Genomic DNA, 17,270 nt, shown 5'->3' on the forward strand with positions numbered 1-17,270 from the left:
CATGCTTAACGATTCAAGCAAGATTCCTTCTTTATTAACGTGACAGCCTATAAAAAGAAATAGATCTTATTTGATTTTTTTCTTAAAAATTAATAAAATATTAGACCTTATCGAGAAAGAATCCCGTTTAAATTGAAAATGGGAGGGAGTAGGTAAATATTTTTCTCATTAGCTAAATGAGTATTGCATTCTCATCCTCGACCCCAACTCCGTCCCAATTCCGGGCGCACTCCACTTTTATATATAAATATTTATTTATACGTAATATACTTAATTTTGTGTTAAGTATAACAAATTAAAAACGATATTATATTTTGTGTAGGAAATTGTTTTAGATTTGTTTTAAAAAAATGGATTATTCATTAGAACATGACTTATATACAAAAAAAAAAATTGTTTGGAAATTAGGGATTTGATCCCTTAAAATTTTGTTAAGAAAAAAGACTTCCAAGAATATACATTGGCTATTATGGAAATATATAAAAATAGGTGACGTATATTAGCAAGGCTTTTAATATTAAATTGGGAAATTTTGGATTTGGAAACAATGAAAATAGTAAACCCTTGAATTAGTTTGAAATGTTTGAAAGTGCCAAATATACCCTTGAATTTAAATTTCTTTTTTATTTTTTATTTTTTTACTATTTCTTAGTATTTTCTTTTAGAGTTTTACCAAATTAAAATCATTATGGAATTTAGTTATTTTTGTAAAATCGTAGCAAGGGAAAGTGGATTAATATTATCTAATGGGCCGTAGGCCCAAAATGAAAATTGGATTGGCAAATCGCAATAATTAGAATTGGGCTGATGGGCAGTTTTTTTCGGCCCAATGGAACACCCTTGTAACGGTTAGTCCCATTTGATCCATAACGACAGCGTTTCGTTCGCTTCAATATGGATCGGGACTTCGCCGTCCATCTCCGCCAACACATTTTATTTTAAATCCGGAAAGGTCCTTTTAACGGCTACTTGGAGAAACCACTTTCTCCCTTTCTTATTTCTCTCTCTTCTGTTCATCGTTTCTGACCTACTTCTTCCTGTTCTTTCACAATAACCTGAAATTCCAACGGTTCTTGCGCTGAATCTAAATCAAGCGCCAGATATTTTATTTTGATGCCTGGTACGGTCTGCTTCGTTTTTTGCCTGGCTTTTGAGAATTTGAAATGTTAAGCGTTTATGGAAATATTGGACTATTGCGGTTTTTAGGTTCTTCGATTTTTGTGCAGTTAAACATGAAAATGGCTTTTGAAATTATTGATTTATATGTTTTCATCTGATGTTCTTCGTTTACCAGATCTTTAGGGGTTCGTCATTGTTAGAAGTAGATTGGGGTTGATTTTCCTTTTGAATGACTTTCTGTTCTACCGGGAAAAATTAAGATTTGATCTTAATTCATTTGGATTTGAGGTTGTTGCGTTATCTGGTCATTGGTCATGAGGAACAGGATTTCCGGTCTGATATTTTCGGATTAAGCTATCAATGTTTGCGTTCGCAATTCATTAATTTCCAGGAAAGATTTTTTAATGCCCCAGTTGTTTGGAATTAATTCAACGGAGTTGTTAAGTAATAACGATTTGAATGTTATTGCGCTTAGAACAGATCTAGGTTGAGTTTAGCCTTGTCATATATGTAGGTCTTTCCATTTTCCCAAAATTACGTTGGGTCTTGATATTTTAGAACCCCAGAGATATCTTTTCAATTGACATTGCCTGTTAAAACTTTTGATCTACAGGTATTGGTATCAGAATTTTCTTTGTTCTTTTTGGAATGCCACTCTCGCTTGGATACGGAGAAAATGATCATGGAAAAATTTATAAAATAATAACAACAACATGAACAAAACTGAATGTGTAAGAAAACATCAAAGCAACAATCGGAATTTTTTCTTTCCTTTTCGCTTTATCCGAATCTGGTAATTAATTAGTCCTAGAAGATGCAGAATAACATCCACAGGCCACTAGCCTTTTCTTTTTGGGATTCCCTCGGATTGTTGTAATAATCTCTGAAGTTCCTCAAGGAATTCCAATGTTTCCAGTGAATGCGAATGCGAATGCTCTGTCTGAGATTTTATTATAACTTGGTATATTTGTTTTGATTTTTTATTGATAGACTTTTTTTTAACTATTTTACGCTTTTCTATTCTTCATCCGTCACAAATTTCAGATTTAGAATTGAGGAATATGGATGGAATTCTTGAAGAACTAGATGAAGCAAAAGCTGATATTGAGAAGCTTAGGGCAGATTGCAAGATGAAGGAAGACTTGTCTGAGAACTTGAAAAGAGTTAATAGCGAGCAGCTCGCTAAGTTGCAGGAGGCGAATTTGAAAATTGAGAAGCAAGCTGAAGAGATAAATGAAAAGGCTGAAGAATTATCTATGGAGAAGAAACGTTTGGAGGAACTTGAACGACGTCTAGCTGAAAGAGAGTCAGCAATAAAGCATCTTGGTTCTGCCAATGATAAGCTTCGAGCTGATGCCAATGAGAAGTTTGAAAAATTGGAAGAAGAAAAGAGGAGTCTACTATCGGCTTTGGATGACTCGAATGAGAAATGCATGCATCAAGAGCAGAAGATGTCTGAATTCAGAGAAGAGATTCATGGCCTCAAAGAGAATCTATCGTTTTGGCAAAGAAAGTATGCAGAAGCTGAAGAGGGGCTGGCACACATGGAGCAGGGCGAAAGAGACGATATACTAATTGATTTAAATAATAAAATTACAAAGCTTAAAGATCAGCTGAAATGGAAAACAGAGCAATTTAAGCATCTGGAAGAGGCACTTGAGAAGGTCCGGAAACAATTGAAGGGGAACAAAAAAAAGTGGGAGCTGGAGAAAGGGACCCTGCTTGATGGGACCTCTTCACTGCAGACAAGGTTGGATTCTCAGATGCTAATCTCAAAAGATCTTAATAACAAGTTAGAACTCTGCAACCAAACCCTCGCCCATGAAGAGAGTCGACGAAAGTATTTACAGATTCAAGTTACTGATTTTGAGACACGCTTTGGTAATGTTCTTGATGAGTGTGAACATGTAAAAATGCAGTTGGATGAAATGACTGCTCAGAGGGATAAAGAAATTGCTACTTTAAGAAGTTCGTTGGGAACAAAAGATTCATTTATGAAGGAACGAGAATACCAAACACGAAAGCTGGAGGAAGAAAATCAGGGGTTGCGAACAGCCATCAAAGAACTCCAGGAGGAACAAATTCAAGCTGCAGGGGGTTCACCTTCTTTCAGAGAACTGCAAAAGAAGATGCAAAGCTTGGAAACTGCCCATGGCGAATGCACTGCAACTCTAAGGGCTAAAGAAATTGAATGGGCGTCCCAAGTGGAAGAAGTTTTAATTAACTTGAATGATTGCAAATCTGAGCTATGCAGAAGAGAAGCGAAAATGAAGGATCTTGAGGCAATGTTGGAAAGTCATCATTCTTCAGCATTGCAGTTGAAGTTGCAAAATGAGGAGTTATCTGCCATGTTACTAGTATTAAATCAGGGAATATCGGAGGCTCAAGTTAAGCTGGCAAAAGAAATGGCTGAAGTTTATATGCATGACAAAGATAGAGAAGAGAAAATATCTTTATTGATGAAACAGGTGGAGGTGCAGAATGCGGCTTTGGCAAAGGCCCACAAAGATATTGAAGCAGAATATAAAAAGGTGGCGTCTTTGCGTAAAAAAGTGGAATCCGTGGATCTTTATGAGGAGCAGCTTCAACTAATGCAGAAAGAAATAGATAGCTACAAGGAAATGCTCGAGGAATCAACCAAGTGTCAGCTTTACTTAGAGGAGCAATGTTTGCAAATGAAACATGATGCAGCAGAAAAACTTGAAGTTTACAAAGAAATGCTTGAGGAATCAACCAAGTATCAGCTTCAGTTAGAGGAGAAATGTTTGCAAATGAATAATGATGCAGCAGAAGAACTTGAAGTTTGCAATGATTTGGGCGAGACGAATGCTGAACTTGCTGAAAAAGAACCTACCCATATTCGAGTGAAGTCAATGGAGATGATTGAAGAGCAGTACAAATTAAAGCTGAGAGAGCTTGATCAGTCTATGGAAATAATTGAAGAATCATCCAGGGATTATCTTCTATTGGAAGAACAAGTGACACAAATAGAATATGATGCAATGGAGAGACTTCAAGAAGCATGTTATGCCTTGGAAGAAGCAGATGCTGAACTGGAAGATAAAATCTGTGAAGGAAATCAAATGGATTTTGAAATGCATATGTGGAAATCTATTGCTGAACAGTTACAACTTGACCTCGATGAAAACAATAGCATACGTAGAGAGTTGGAAGCCTCACTGCTTGCAGAAGCCCATATTGGGGATAACACTAAGCAAGAGAAAGATAGCCTTATGGAGAAGTTAGATGAGAAAGACAAGAGGATTGAAAGTCTGGAGCAACAGGTTACGCTACTGGAGCAAGGGCTTGAAATAATAGAATTGGAGTCTGAAACTTCCTTTCAGACGATGAGAGATAGCTTTCTTCATACTATAAGAGGGAAGGATGAGAAGTTAGAACAACTCCAAAACGAAGTTGAGTGTCTGGAGCAAGATTCACTGAGACGAGAACTTGAAGTAGTTTTGCTATCACATATTGGTGCCGAGAGCATGTTTGAGCGTGAGAAGGAGAAACTCATTCAGATGGTAGAAAAGAAAAACAAAAGAATCGAACAACTCATGCAGCTAATACATTCACTGGAACAAAAATTTAACAGCACTTTAATGTCTTTTTCATCAGAGCTTGAAGAGAAGCAAGCAGAAATTAATTTCGTCCATCAGGCTTGGGAGAAGATTAATGCCGCCGAGTTTTTGGCTATTCTAGAAACTGAAGAGAAGAAACTGATGATTTCGGAACTTGAGGATAATATTCGCCTAATACAGCAGAAGCTGGAGCTCAAGGCAGTATCATTGGGTCATGCAGAAGAGAAGGCAATGAAGATTGAAGCAAGTTTGGAAGAAAAAGAGTCTGAAATGAAGAGACTAACGGATCAATTGAAGACAAAGCTAAAATATTCAGATGTCTTAATCGATGAGCTCAAGAGTGAGAAGAGTAATTTGGTAGACGATGTGATGAAGTTGTCTTCAGAAAAGGAAGACTTGATGGGTATTATTGGAGGCATAGGCAATCATATCAGCGAGTTTTCTAATTCAGACAGAGAATTGATGGGCCTTCTGGAGAAGGTAATGCTCTCTTTTGGCAATGAATGTCAAAGGGCTGAGCTGAAAGAGAATGTGAATTCTCCTTCAATGAAAAGATTTGAAGTCTCGTCTGATACAAGATCGCCCTTTAGAGAGCTCAACAGTTAGCTGAAGACTGCAACCAGTTGCCACAACTCCGTGAGTCGCACAGTATAAACCCCTTTTTTTTTTCAAAATTCTTTTGTTCTGTACAATTCATCTGTATTAGTACCAACCCTTTTCTTTTTCTTTTAACGTAGTTTGAGGTTCGTCTCGTTTTGGACGACGAACTGATTAGAACAGGCTCAACTTCATTTACTTCAGAGCCAATGTTCATATTTATTTTAAATTTCTCTTCCATTGTAATACTCATCTTGGATGTTCCATTATTTGCTTATTAGTGGACCATTGATTCGTTGTTCTTTTGTGTCTCTCTTCCCCATTTTGCAGAAAAGTTCAAGAACTCTTTTCCAGCTTTTGAAATTAATCAAACAAACAACAGCACCAAAAAGTGATGTATTTTTGCAAACAATTCTTTACATTAAGATAATCTGTCAATAATCCGAAGACATTAGCACACTACATACTGCATTAATCTGAATCGGCCCCAGAAGACATAAGCCTTCCCAGTAGACCTCCATATCTTTACAAACTATGAAAATTCTTCCTCGCACTGGATTTTCGTAACATCAAATGATGCAGGCCGACTGATCGGAAAATCTAATTTTTCTTTATTCAACAGATTACTACCGACGAACAATAGTTGCAGAATCATTAAGAGTGGTCTGTTTTAGTGACGGAAAGTGGTACCCAATAAGAACACCATTTCAAGCGTGGCAAACACAATCAGGAGCAGGATATGTGTATATTGACTGCTTTGGCTTTCTCAACCTTATTTGTCCTTGTCTGTTTAAGTGGCCTTCTACAGTGGCCTGCTGAAAATCTGACCAAATTATGCTTTTATTCATGAAAAGCTGTCCCAACAATGCCATGTTTGGTCTTATGGTCTTCAAGTTCTCGTAAGTGCGATGTCCCACCTGTAAAATATATCAAGAAAGAGTACAAGAATGATCATCTTATTAATAAATAAATCACTTGCAGGAAGTGTTGGTACAAAAAACACAGGTTTGCTTAGCAAGATTGGACAGACTAAGAATCAGCAAGAAGTTTACTTACTATTGCATTATGCATATTTCCAGGAGAAGCCGAGATGAAAATGTCACTGTGCATGCTTACGTAGTAATCAACCGCAGCTAGCAAAGAAGCCTTTCCTTTGATTTGGGCAAGTTCATTTCCAGAAGTGAGACTCTTCTTGTCTTCCATTAATGGGAAAAGACTCCGCAAAGTTGAAATCCTAGCCACCCCACCATATACCTGAAAGAACCATGCACTTTAGGGTTCCAACTTCCAAGAAATGGTAATAGTTTCACTTTCAAACCAAAGACTTCAAGCAAGCTTGGTTGGTTTATTCGTATATAGAGAAGGAACTACCTTGTGGGAGGCCAAATAAAGACGGGTATTGTTGTCAAAACCCAAAGCAGCCAGCAGCAAACCGATCTCTTCAGGTGTCAAAGGGCAACGCCCCTGACTCCGCAACTCTTCATCTGTGAACTGAGAGTTAAGGACCCTTCCCTGCCAGAGCACTTGACGATATTTGGCCAAAGCAAGTTTTTCAGCTTTTCCCCCGCCGAAATCGCAGGCTGAATGAGCTGCCATGTCCTTCATGTTGAACATAAAGAAATCAGCAGCTGCGAAACTTCATACGACATTTGTGCAAAAAAAAAGAATGAAGAATATATGATCAACCAATCCAAATTTTCAGTCATTCAATTTGATTTCATAATGGCCGGTCGTATGGGCCAGTACTCCTGTTCTTAGAACTTAGAACTTAGTATGAACAGCTAAGTAAAGACCTTAAATACGCTGCAGTTGTAATGAGGACTTCTTAATTCGACCAGTTGCTTACTTGAGCAGAGTATGGTGGTAGCTCATGAACAAAAATGTCAGTCCCAATAATTAACGAAATAAAATCTGAGCAATGAGGCCTTCTATTGTTGGAATGCAAGGGATTACTATAATTAATTATCTATAATATCAGCAAGATAACGTAGAAAGGCAATGTCCAATAGATAGTAACACTGGACAACTTGAATTGTTAAGAGGCACAAAGCGAACTTCACTTAAATCTGGCACCTAGAAAGGAAGGGTGGCTGTACCTTGTCGAATCGAAGGTGTAGGACAACAAACTTCATTGGACCTTGTACATTTGTATCAGTGGTCAAACTTAGGTAGTTGGCCTCCTTTGAATCCTTCCTATTCGAAGGATACCGCAGCCGGCTGATGAGAGCATCTCCTAGTGCTCGGATATGAGGAACAAAAGTTAATGCTTGAAAGTTGACCTTACACCGCAACCTTTGTATCTCATCAGGCAAGTTCTCAAAAGCGAGACGGTGTGAGAAGGGTGCAATGGCAGCGATACCGTAGCTGAATCATTAATATAGAAAAGGAATGTAAAACCAGGATAGGAACAGGTTTCAGAGAATAATCAGAAAGTTTCATAGCACATACAAACATGAGAAAGATTTTGAATCTTTCGTTCAAATTTTTCAGACATCCACAAATCCAAGCATGAGGTATACCATGTTACGTAATCACAATCCACCCCCTTGGGGGCCAGTGTCCTCGTTGGCACACTGCCCGGTGCTTGCCTCTGATACCATTTGTAATGGCTCAAGCCCACCGCTAGCAGATATTGTCCTCTTTGGGCTATTCCTTTTAGGCTTCCCCTCAAGGTTTTAAAACGCGTCTATTGGGAAGAGGTTTCCACACTCTTATAAGGAATGTTTTGTTCCCCTCTCCAACCGACGTGAGATCTCACATTGAAAGTTCCTAAATTCATTTCTCAGTTGTGTAAATGCTTCATCTTTTATATTTATATAAATGAAGTGAGAAACTGAATATGCAGATATGAAACCAAGCCACTTCATTTTCAGTCCTAAAAGGTCAAGATGGATAGGCTTCAATACCAACCTCTGCAATACAGGTAAGACATTGTCCAGATACCATTTGGCCGAGGCATGAACAGGAGCTGTTTTGACTCTCGTAACCCGAATGGCTGTAGCATAATATTCCCTAGTACTCCAAGAAAATTCAGCTGGCAGCTCTTTCACTATAGAAATGTCATCTTTCAACACATTAATAAAGTGATCCACATCAAATATATCGACGAAAGAACTGCAGATTCCAAAAAAGTAAAGGATAAGGTAAAAAATCTCGTGATCACTTTTCAAATATACTAGAATAGAACAATACCCCGCAGAGAAAATTTTGTTAGTACCTTGAGTCTTTCCAGACCGGATTAATTTCAAGGTGGGGAATCACAAGGGTTGCATTTAGAAATTTTGCTACAGCAACTGCATCACATATCTGCATGTGGACCAAGTATTTTAAAATTGAAGACTGCCTTATCAACAAAAATGTGCCGACAAAAGTTTAAACCAACACATACTCCCATTCTTTGCTGGTTCAGCCCTCCATCAAGAAACACTTGAATATATCCTTCAGACTCCCCTGGTAGTGCTGCAAGACATGGATCAATGGCACAAACCAGGTATAAAAAACATCAGAAGTTCAGTAAGTGATATGTTTAAGTACAAATCATCACGGGGAGTTTCTGAAACCTACAAGTCCATGGTTCAAAACTTACAGGAATCTTTTGAAGAATCAACACAAGGCCTCCACCCTTCATCAGTTAAAGGAGCCCATAAATCAGACTGATCTGGTTTTGGCTGTCATAGAAATAGGATTTAACTCTATTAGATTCTCATTCATAAGATAATGTAGTTGGAGATAAAAAAACAACTTCGAATTATATGATCAATCAACAAACCCACACTTTGGCGTTGTAAAGCACTCTTCAGCAGGCGCGAATGCCTGGGCTTTGGAGTGTTCCATTCCTACAAGAGTCCGATTAAATCATCAATTATTATCTTAATAACTCGTGAAAGGCCTAATAATGGTGCATAATACACCCACAAGTCAAACTTTAACAAATAATACTTCCACTGGGGAAAAAACGTTATGATTTTAAAAAAAGTTGAACAGATAGAGATGAAGAAATAACCATTCCTATACGTTCAAAGGCCTGCCGATCAGTTTAGATTTAACCAGAGAACTTATAATGGGCCTGCGGAGTACCATTCCCCTAAGGCTAAACTAATTATGAACCAAACATTATAAGTTTTCTTTTCTGTCACCAGCAAGCTTAATCAAATACCATACCGACATACTATAAATGAAGAGGGGAACGTAATTATGTCTTCACATATCCAAAAAAATTGGACGGGAAAAAGGAGTAAACGAAAGCATTAACTATAAGAGGGAAAAAATTTCCATTTCTCCACTACGATAAAGGTTTCTCTTTACGGCAACCCTTCAACAAAATCAAAACATCCACATTTCCTAAATAATTTCACAGAACAATACAAAGAAGATCAAAAGTTCAAAAGCTTCAAGGAGGAAGACCAAAAGTGGGAAAGAAATACCGAGAACGTGGAAGGCGAAGCATGACCCAAATGGCTAAACAAACCCGGTAGAAACACGGAGAAAAGCAGCATGAAACCACCAACCAGAGCTCCAGCTCTGCTCGACTGATAACCGAGTCCCATAACAAAGAACAAACCTCGAAAACGCAAGGATCTCGGAGATGGGTTCTGCCTATAGAATGCGAAACCCCAAAACCCAGAAGCAGAAATGGATTGTAATGAAGGAGATGAGAGGTTTATTGCAGTGGGTGTGGGTTATAAGAGAGTAAAAGGCGTCTGATTCACACACATGGACATCTGTACAGCTCGCAAACGAATCGATGGAAGAGAAAGGGTGTCGCTTTCAGAGAGGGCCCAAGCAGATAAAAGGTGGGTATGGCGATTAAAAGTAAAGAGAGTATCACGCGGCGAAAATAACTTTAGCCTATGTGTTCAAGTTTTAACTAGAAAAGGACGAAGGCTTGTTTTCCATTACAGATGTGACCCGTTGCTCCCTCTGCTTGGATGGTCCACTTTATTGGATTCATTAATCGCTACCTACTAGAGCACCGACACTCAGCTCTCGACGGATGACTGCAATTATTCACACTGTTCCACACCCATTCTGTACTTCTCTCCTTCTACGAACTTTCGATAGATATCCACAATTAAGATGAAAATCGTATCCCCGTTGTGTACCTTTCTCCATCAACCAACTTTAATGAGATCTTGAATTAAGATGGATAGTCGTAAACAGTGTATGGCCAGTCTACTCTTAGGATGAGCTATAGTATTAGATCTTACAGCTACACAAATGAATTATATGCTCAATTTTGCTTGTCGGTTCCGCTTGTTAGGAAAAATCTGAACGCTAATCAACAAGAATATAATTGATAGGTATAAGTAAGAGACTATAAATTTGTCAGAGAATCAAAATAAGTCATGAAAACTATACTCAAACACTAGGAATGAATCATTTATTTCCTTTTTAGTTTTCTAAATTTCTTACTAAAGAAAAACATTTAAATTCTTGAATATAATTAAAGAAAAAATAAGTATTCAAAAACTATTTCTGTAGCTTTTAAGATTTTGTTGGTAGAAAATATATAAGAGAATTAAAAAAAATCATAAGCTCAAGTTACGTCATAATTATCGTGAATGTGAGGGAGTGGGACATTATGTTTCCTGTCCCATCCTAATGTTTATAGGGACGGATGCTATTTGGAATTAACTTATTTATTTGTTTTTTATTTTATATTCATACGCATTAAATATGATAAGTTAATTTAATTTTATAACCCATGAATATATAGAGATATTTTGAATTTGTAGTTAAATTTTATAATAATGAAAATAAAAATATCAGGCGACACGTGTTGAAAGAGCATTTAAAAACAATGTGAAGCTCAGAAGATAAATTATTATATAGTTTAATTAACTTGTTAAGAGAAAAAAAGAGAGAGAATTACATATTAGGATAATACTGACAATTCCTCGCTGCGTGAATCTACGGTAAAGTTGTGAGGCATTCAAGAAATTATAAGTTTCCGAGTGGATCTGGATATGGGTTGCGTGCTGCTACAGTAACGTTGTGGAGCATCCAAGAAATAATTATTAGTGCATATGCAAAGTAAAGTCATTTAAGAACTCAATGAATTGATAAGGCCCCGATTACGAAGGCTCAATTAAGTAATTACAGAAATAGAAGGATTTCCCTTTATAATCATCAATTATAACAAAGAGGTGAATAGCTTTGATGATGATATTCCACTTATAATTAGTTACCGTGGTAGTAGATTTTATATTTACATTAAGTTAAGTTTAGATTAAGTTATTACTTCAAAATTTAAATTTAATAATAATAATAGATGGCAAGTGAGAAACTTAACTTGACATATTATGACACCGGAATAGAAAAGAAGTATACGGAATGACACAATACCTACCACCTAGAAGTGTGAATAAATATAAAAATATTTATTCAAATAAATAATATAAGATTTAGAATGAGAAAATATAATTGGATGGAAAGTTTAATCTCATTAACATTCACTAAAGTTGATATAAGATACTAACTCGTTCCTACAAACAAACANATTATTACTCAGCCAAACAATAGAAACTTAAGAATGAGAAAATATAATTGGGATCCAATCTTCATTATATTCCCAACGTTTATCAATACCAACTAATACTTACAAATAAAAAATATAAAATAACTAAATCTTAAAAATAAAATAAAATATACTACAAATCAAATCTAAAATATATATATATATATATATATATATATATATATATATATATATATATATATATATATTAACTGAATCTAAGATATATTCTAACTAATATATTCTCTAAATATTAATTAATTACTAATATCTTTACTAATTCAAACTATAGTATTGGATCGAACTCTTCTTTGCTGTCAAGGTAATAGATACGAATAGTCATCAAGGGTAGAAGAATAGGACCTATTATGAGACATACAATGCATTACAGACGTATGATCATTACGCTTCAACCGGATTATTCTATTTCACCTCTTAAAAAGAAAAGAACTTAAATCAAAATACTTATAGCATGACGATACATTTATACAAAACTTCTACTCCGAGCACATCCAATGGAGCCGTAGACAATAAGTTAGCACTAAATTTTTACAAGGAGATTATGTACAAATAAAAACAAAACTAAAAACGGCTTTAAAAAAATTTAAAATTAATAATTACATGCACCTTCTTTAAACATAACATGCCTAAATCTTCTTATTGTCTTAACGTTTATCTAAATAAGGCATCAATTTTGTACACAGTAGCAGTATCCCACCAAGCCAATTCAAAAGCATAAACAACCGATGTTTGTTTAAACCAAAATTATGACTCAACGCTTGTTTTACAAAACAAGGGCAATATGTCTCCAGCTAAACGCAGGAAAAGTACGACTGATAGCATACGCCAAGGTTTCATCAAGCCCACTCGAATTCTAGTTTGATTCGTTAAAACGGTGCATTGAATTCTTAAAAAAACAAACCTGTTTTCAGATTTCAATAGGGCACATGAATTAGAAAATCAGGGTTAGAGTTTGATTCCAATTACTCAACTAACCCAAAAAATTGGGTATTATTATTTTTACACACTACCTTTCGCTAGCTGCAGTACCTGTTCATCTTCCTGCTCCATCGCCATTACCGTCGCCGTCACCCGGAATACGGCAGCCTGCAACCATTGGGTCCACTCCGATCATATAAAACTTGACCAGTCTAAATGAACATTACTAGAAAATAGATGCAATAAACTTTCAAGCAGTGAGGTTACCCTAGTTTCAGAGATGTGTCTGAGCTATCCAGATCTTGAGGCGGGCCATTGGAGTTGGAGACACAAGCTTCAGTGACGGAGTTCGACGACTGGCCATCTTCCACGACCAAATTCTCCGGCTCAACGCCAAGGTTCCTCACGCAATTCATTTTTTGCGCCTGTAAACCACCGCGACTATAAGTTACATAGGGATTTAAAGGACACATTTTATATTAAAGTGCAGCGGAAAGGGTTATTCTTCTTACTTGTTTCAGTCGCCTATTCTCTTCCATCAACTCAGCCGACTGCATGCACATAAAAGTTTGAATTTACCTTCACCTCGTTTGATAATTGTAATTAAATAGCACATTCATTCATATTCCGAGTAATATACTAGAAATTAATGCATTTTGATTTGCAGTACGAAACTGTACTTAACCTTTCTTTGAAGATCAGATATTTCTGTCATGATTCGTTCGCCCTAGGACATCAAAACGAAACTGTATATGAGGAGAAGAAAAGGGGATTTTCTTATGGACAGTGAAATGGAAAATACCTTTTTCTCCATCACACGGCTCAATCCACACTCCAATGACTTCTCTAGCTGCTGCAGTTCCTCTATATTCAATGTTTGGAGCTCTTCTCCCCTCATCTGCCTAAATTGTCAACAAATTTAACTGTGTGTGAGAGAAATTAGTCTGAAGAAACCATTATAATCTAAATTTCCTAAGATGTGATGAGATTTCAGGTGGGAGTTGATTTTAATTTCATTCATTTAAATCCTTGAACTTGTGTTATAGTGAATACCTTCTCACACTAAAAATCATATAAAAAACATGACTAAATATAATCAAGAAAATACTCATACCTAACCATCGAACATGGTGGACAAAAGAAATGTCCAATCATAATCATAAAAACACAGCAAAGGTTAATTATGAGAAGACTCGAACCTAATCACGAAAATACTCGAATCTAACAACAAAATCGAGTATGGAAAATTTTTGCAAATTTACGACCGAACTAACCAAATCCAACTAATTAATTAATTAAGCAAAACCCGTAAAGATAGCCTCATCCAACCATAAAAGAAGTCCCCAGCCTTTAAATATTTTTAGAGAAAAAAAAAACGTAACAAATTGAAGGATTAATTACACCATTAATGTGATTAAAAAACCATATATTTTTGTGGTTTAAAGACTGCAGAATCCAACTCAAACAAATACCCCTCGTAAAGTCAAAAGTTAAAGTCATCGCCAATCAAAAAAATTTTAAAAATTAAACAAAAACAAAACTTCTCGTGTAAATACCTTAGCTGCTGAGTTTTCTCAGCAATTTCCTTGTTTAGTCGGGTGTAATTGCTGTTTTCAACCAGCTGAAATCATTGACAGCAGTAAGCAATGTTTCAGCAAACTAATGAATGGGAACCACTACCGAGTTTAAAGAATCCAAGTCATCCTCAATATACTAATATAGCAAAACATAAGCCTCTTACCCTTCTTCTGAGCATACGCTTTCTGGAATCTTCAAAATATATTTTAGAGATTCGAACGTAATTTCAAATTTAAAGACATAGAATGAAATATAATAAATTATATCAAAATTAGTTGAGTTCTTAAAAAAAATTATTAAGACATCAAGTAAATGCCATTTCACTGCAAAATCTGGAGCTACTGTTTTAACAGGATATAAAGTAGACTTCAGGATGAGAAAAGTGGTTTTCTACGGTCATTGTTCAGAAACTACTTTTAAAATGGATTTCTATTTTTTAGAATAAAAATCAGTGTAAAAATAACTGTTTTTTAAGGGAGGGTTTTTTTCTTTAATAAGTTTCCATAATAATTTGTATTCTTAAAACAAATAAGTCCGCTTCAGGTTCAAAATGACAAGATTAAGCAGTTTCTCATATTAAAAAAATGACAAATTATGATCGATGTTTTTCGGCTTCCATAATAATATTATTTTTATCCTTTGAAAACCGTTGGAAAAAAGAAAAAAAAAAAGATGACCATTTTTTAAAGGAAATATCTGGAAAGAAACGCCAAACCTGTAGTTCAAGGGATGGTTGTTCCAATTTCTGAAGGTTCTTAGAGTGCAAATTATGTCTTTCTATGATTCCCTTCATGCTTCAGAAAGTCAAATGCAGATAGCAGTCAGTGAAGCAGATGACTAAACAAGAAGAAATTAATGATAATGATCACATGTCTGTTACTCTGATGTATGTAAATAAATATATGGACAAACATAAACAGCTAAAGTTAAGCATAACCTCGATACAATAACTGCAGTAAGTTTTAATTGAGTGACCCAAAATTTCAGTCATCGCTGCTACCATAAACCTCGTTTCTGATGAAAGGGCGAAGCTCGAGGCATATGACAAATTTTATAAGGCGCTACTTTTCAAAAAATTTCCTCTTATATCCATTATCGAATTAGTGATTGTTTTCTCTTGTGTTCGTATCGTTTTCCGTAAGATCGTTGCAAGCAAAATACACATGTTTTCTGCAGTTTGTTTTTTATTTCTGTCATGGTTCTCGCCATTTTTAGTAACAAAGTGTCCTTTGTAAATGGAATTAAAGAAGTTTCAGAAAACGCAGAAGAACTCAGAAATCGTGATAGACCGATTAAAGTTTTGGTTTCTACCAAAAAAAGAGGAGCGAGTGAGAAGCAGAGAAAAACCTTGAGCTGGAGAATTCAAACAGCTTTCCGGTAGCGGAGAAGACAATGAGGGCGACATCGGCATCGCATAGAACGGATAGCTCTTTTGCTTTCTTAAACAGTCCCCTCCGGCGCTTGGAGAAGGTGACTTGTCTCGCCGTAGCGTTATCGATCTTCCTGATCTGGATTCTCTCTTTCGCCATTTCAACCTCGCTACTCAATCTCTAAATCTAGCCTTGCTTCTGATATGGAAAACACTGAGAAGAGGGAGAGAAAATAAGAAGAGTTCACATAAAACAGTTCCGCTTAGAAAAACTTCTAGTTTCGTGAAAACAAACAGTAAAAAAAAGCCAAACTGACCTGTGAACAAATGAAGGATTCGAGCCAGAATTGGAAACTAATTGAAGAGGGATGAAGAACAGGGAGTTTTAACAATCGCAGTTGCAGAGATGGAAGATCGACAAGAACAAGGAAGAAAGAGTCGTAGTCACAGATCGAAAAGAAGAATGAGCTGAAATAAAAAGGGAAAAATAAAATCTGCGCAGGATCAAAATGAGTGAAAAATGTTTGGAAATGAAACTAAAGTGAATGAGGAATTTAAAGCGTAAACTTACCGGTTAGGGTTAGTTTTTCAGAAATATGGAAAGCCACCAATGAGGCGTGAAAGGAAGTGAAAAGCTCCACTTCTGCAAAATTCCAGCTGCTATAAACTTTGCCGTAAAGGGTTGAGGATGAGGTTGTGAAATACCCATTCCAATTAAATGCCATTTTTCTTTCTTTTTTTTTGTTTCTTCTTTTGTTAGGCCGTGCAAATAATTCTGCCCCAATTAACTTTCTTTTTTACTTTTTTTTTTCAGATGCATACTCCTTCCACTTTAATTTTTTTTTTCCACTTTATTCTCTGAATTTTAAAATATGATTCATTCTCTGTAATATAAAATAAATGTTTTATTTTAATTTATTATAAATTTATTGATTTTCTTCCTATTCATGCCACAACATTTAAAATAAAGGATTGATTTTGGAAGTATGGAAAATTTTTAAGATTTTGTGCACCTAATATAAAAATGTCTGACGATAGAAAATAAATCAAATTTAACTTCTATTGATATAATGTATGAATGATATGATACATATATGAAACAATTTAAATTAGTGATAGATTTAATACTAAATAAGCAAGAAATTTAATCATGGTTATAGATTTATGGGTGATTGTTAATTTTTTTTTTATTTGTTATATTTGTAAACAAGTATGGTCTTTGGAATTAATTAGACTTATTATGGAAATTTGTGGGCTTTAACGTTCTGAGGTAAATTAAGAACCTTTTCCAATCCATTATTTTTTTCTATTAATAGAAATTCTATTAATATAATATAAAAAGGTAATAAACAATAATAATTAACGATGATTAAAGTATGTGACAGAAAAAGAAAAAAACGGCCAACCTAATAAAACAACTATACTATTAATAACCAAACAACACACAAAAATCAAATCCAAATGTGAAACAAGTCCATTCAATTAAATACATTTACTAGAGTGTCATTTAAGTTAAAAAAATAAATAAATTCAAACATAAAAACCTATAAGTAATGACGATAATTAAAAC

The 17,270-nt window shown here is 35.5% G+C and overlaps 3 protein-coding genes across 8 annotated transcripts; 1 reads left to right on the plus strand and 2 right to left on the minus strand.

Moving 5' to 3' along the window:
* The first annotated feature begins 972 nt into the window (after positions 1-972).
* Positions 973-5,566, plus strand: LOC111803889 (uncharacterized protein At4g38062). Its single transcript, XM_023688498.1, has 2 exons — positions 973-1,120; positions 2,164-5,566. The coding sequence occupies exons 1-2, from the start codon at positions 1,114-1,116 to the stop codon at positions 5,304-5,306; spliced, it is 3,150 nt and encodes a 1,049-aa protein (XP_023544266.1). The 5' UTR covers positions 973-1,113; the 3' UTR covers positions 5,307-5,566.
* Positions 5,567-5,660: 94 nt separating this feature from the next.
* On the minus strand, positions 5,661-9,996 carry LOC111803890 (O-fucosyltransferase 39-like). The gene is made up of 10 exons (XM_023688499.1): positions 9,722-9,996; positions 9,071-9,133; positions 8,884-8,965; positions 8,686-8,756; positions 8,515-8,603; positions 8,208-8,411; positions 7,394-7,661; positions 6,669-6,896; positions 6,354-6,551; positions 5,661-6,214 (listed from the first exon to the last, which is right to left on the minus strand). The coding sequence occupies exons 1-10, from the start codon at positions 9,842-9,844 to the stop codon at positions 6,005-6,007; spliced, it is 1,536 nt and encodes a 511-aa protein (XP_023544267.1). The 5' UTR covers positions 9,845-9,996; the 3' UTR covers positions 5,661-6,004.
* A 1,181-nt stretch (positions 9,997-11,177) lies between these two features.
* Positions 11,178-16,398, minus strand: LOC111803891 (MADS-box protein SVP-like). Of its 6 annotated transcripts, none has more exons than XR_002816442.1 (11): positions 16,272-16,398; positions 16,018-16,168; positions 15,679-15,914; positions 15,047-15,125; positions 14,310-14,374; positions 13,556-13,655; positions 13,439-13,480; positions 13,266-13,304; positions 13,021-13,178; positions 12,846-12,921; positions 11,178-11,289 (listed from the first exon to the last, which is right to left on the minus strand). XR_002816442.1 is itself a non-coding variant. In XM_023688503.1 (11 exons), exons 3-10 carry the CDS (start codon positions 15,858-15,860, stop codon positions 12,903-12,905), a joined length of 684 nt encoding a protein of 227 aa, XP_023544271.1. In that variant the 5' UTR covers positions 15,861-15,914; positions 16,018-16,168; positions 16,272-16,398; the 3' UTR covers positions 11,178-11,289; positions 12,865-12,902. The 6 variants fall into 6 exon arrangements, 4 of the variants coding, with proteins under 4 accessions (XP_023544271.1, XP_023544270.1, XP_023544268.1 ...); XM_023688503.1 differs by having other exon boundaries at positions 12,865-12,921; XR_002816441.1 differs by lacking the exon at positions 11,178-11,289 and adding an exon at positions 12,564-12,736.
* Positions 16,399-17,270: the final 872 nt, after the last annotated feature.

Source organism: Cucurbita pepo, chromosome LG10 (genome assembly GCF_002806865.2).
Source record: "Cucurbita pepo subsp. pepo cultivar mu-cu-16 chromosome LG10, ASM280686v2, whole genome shotgun sequence".
Lineage (NCBI taxonomy): Eukaryota > Viridiplantae > Streptophyta > Magnoliopsida > Cucurbitales > Cucurbitaceae > Cucurbita > Cucurbita pepo.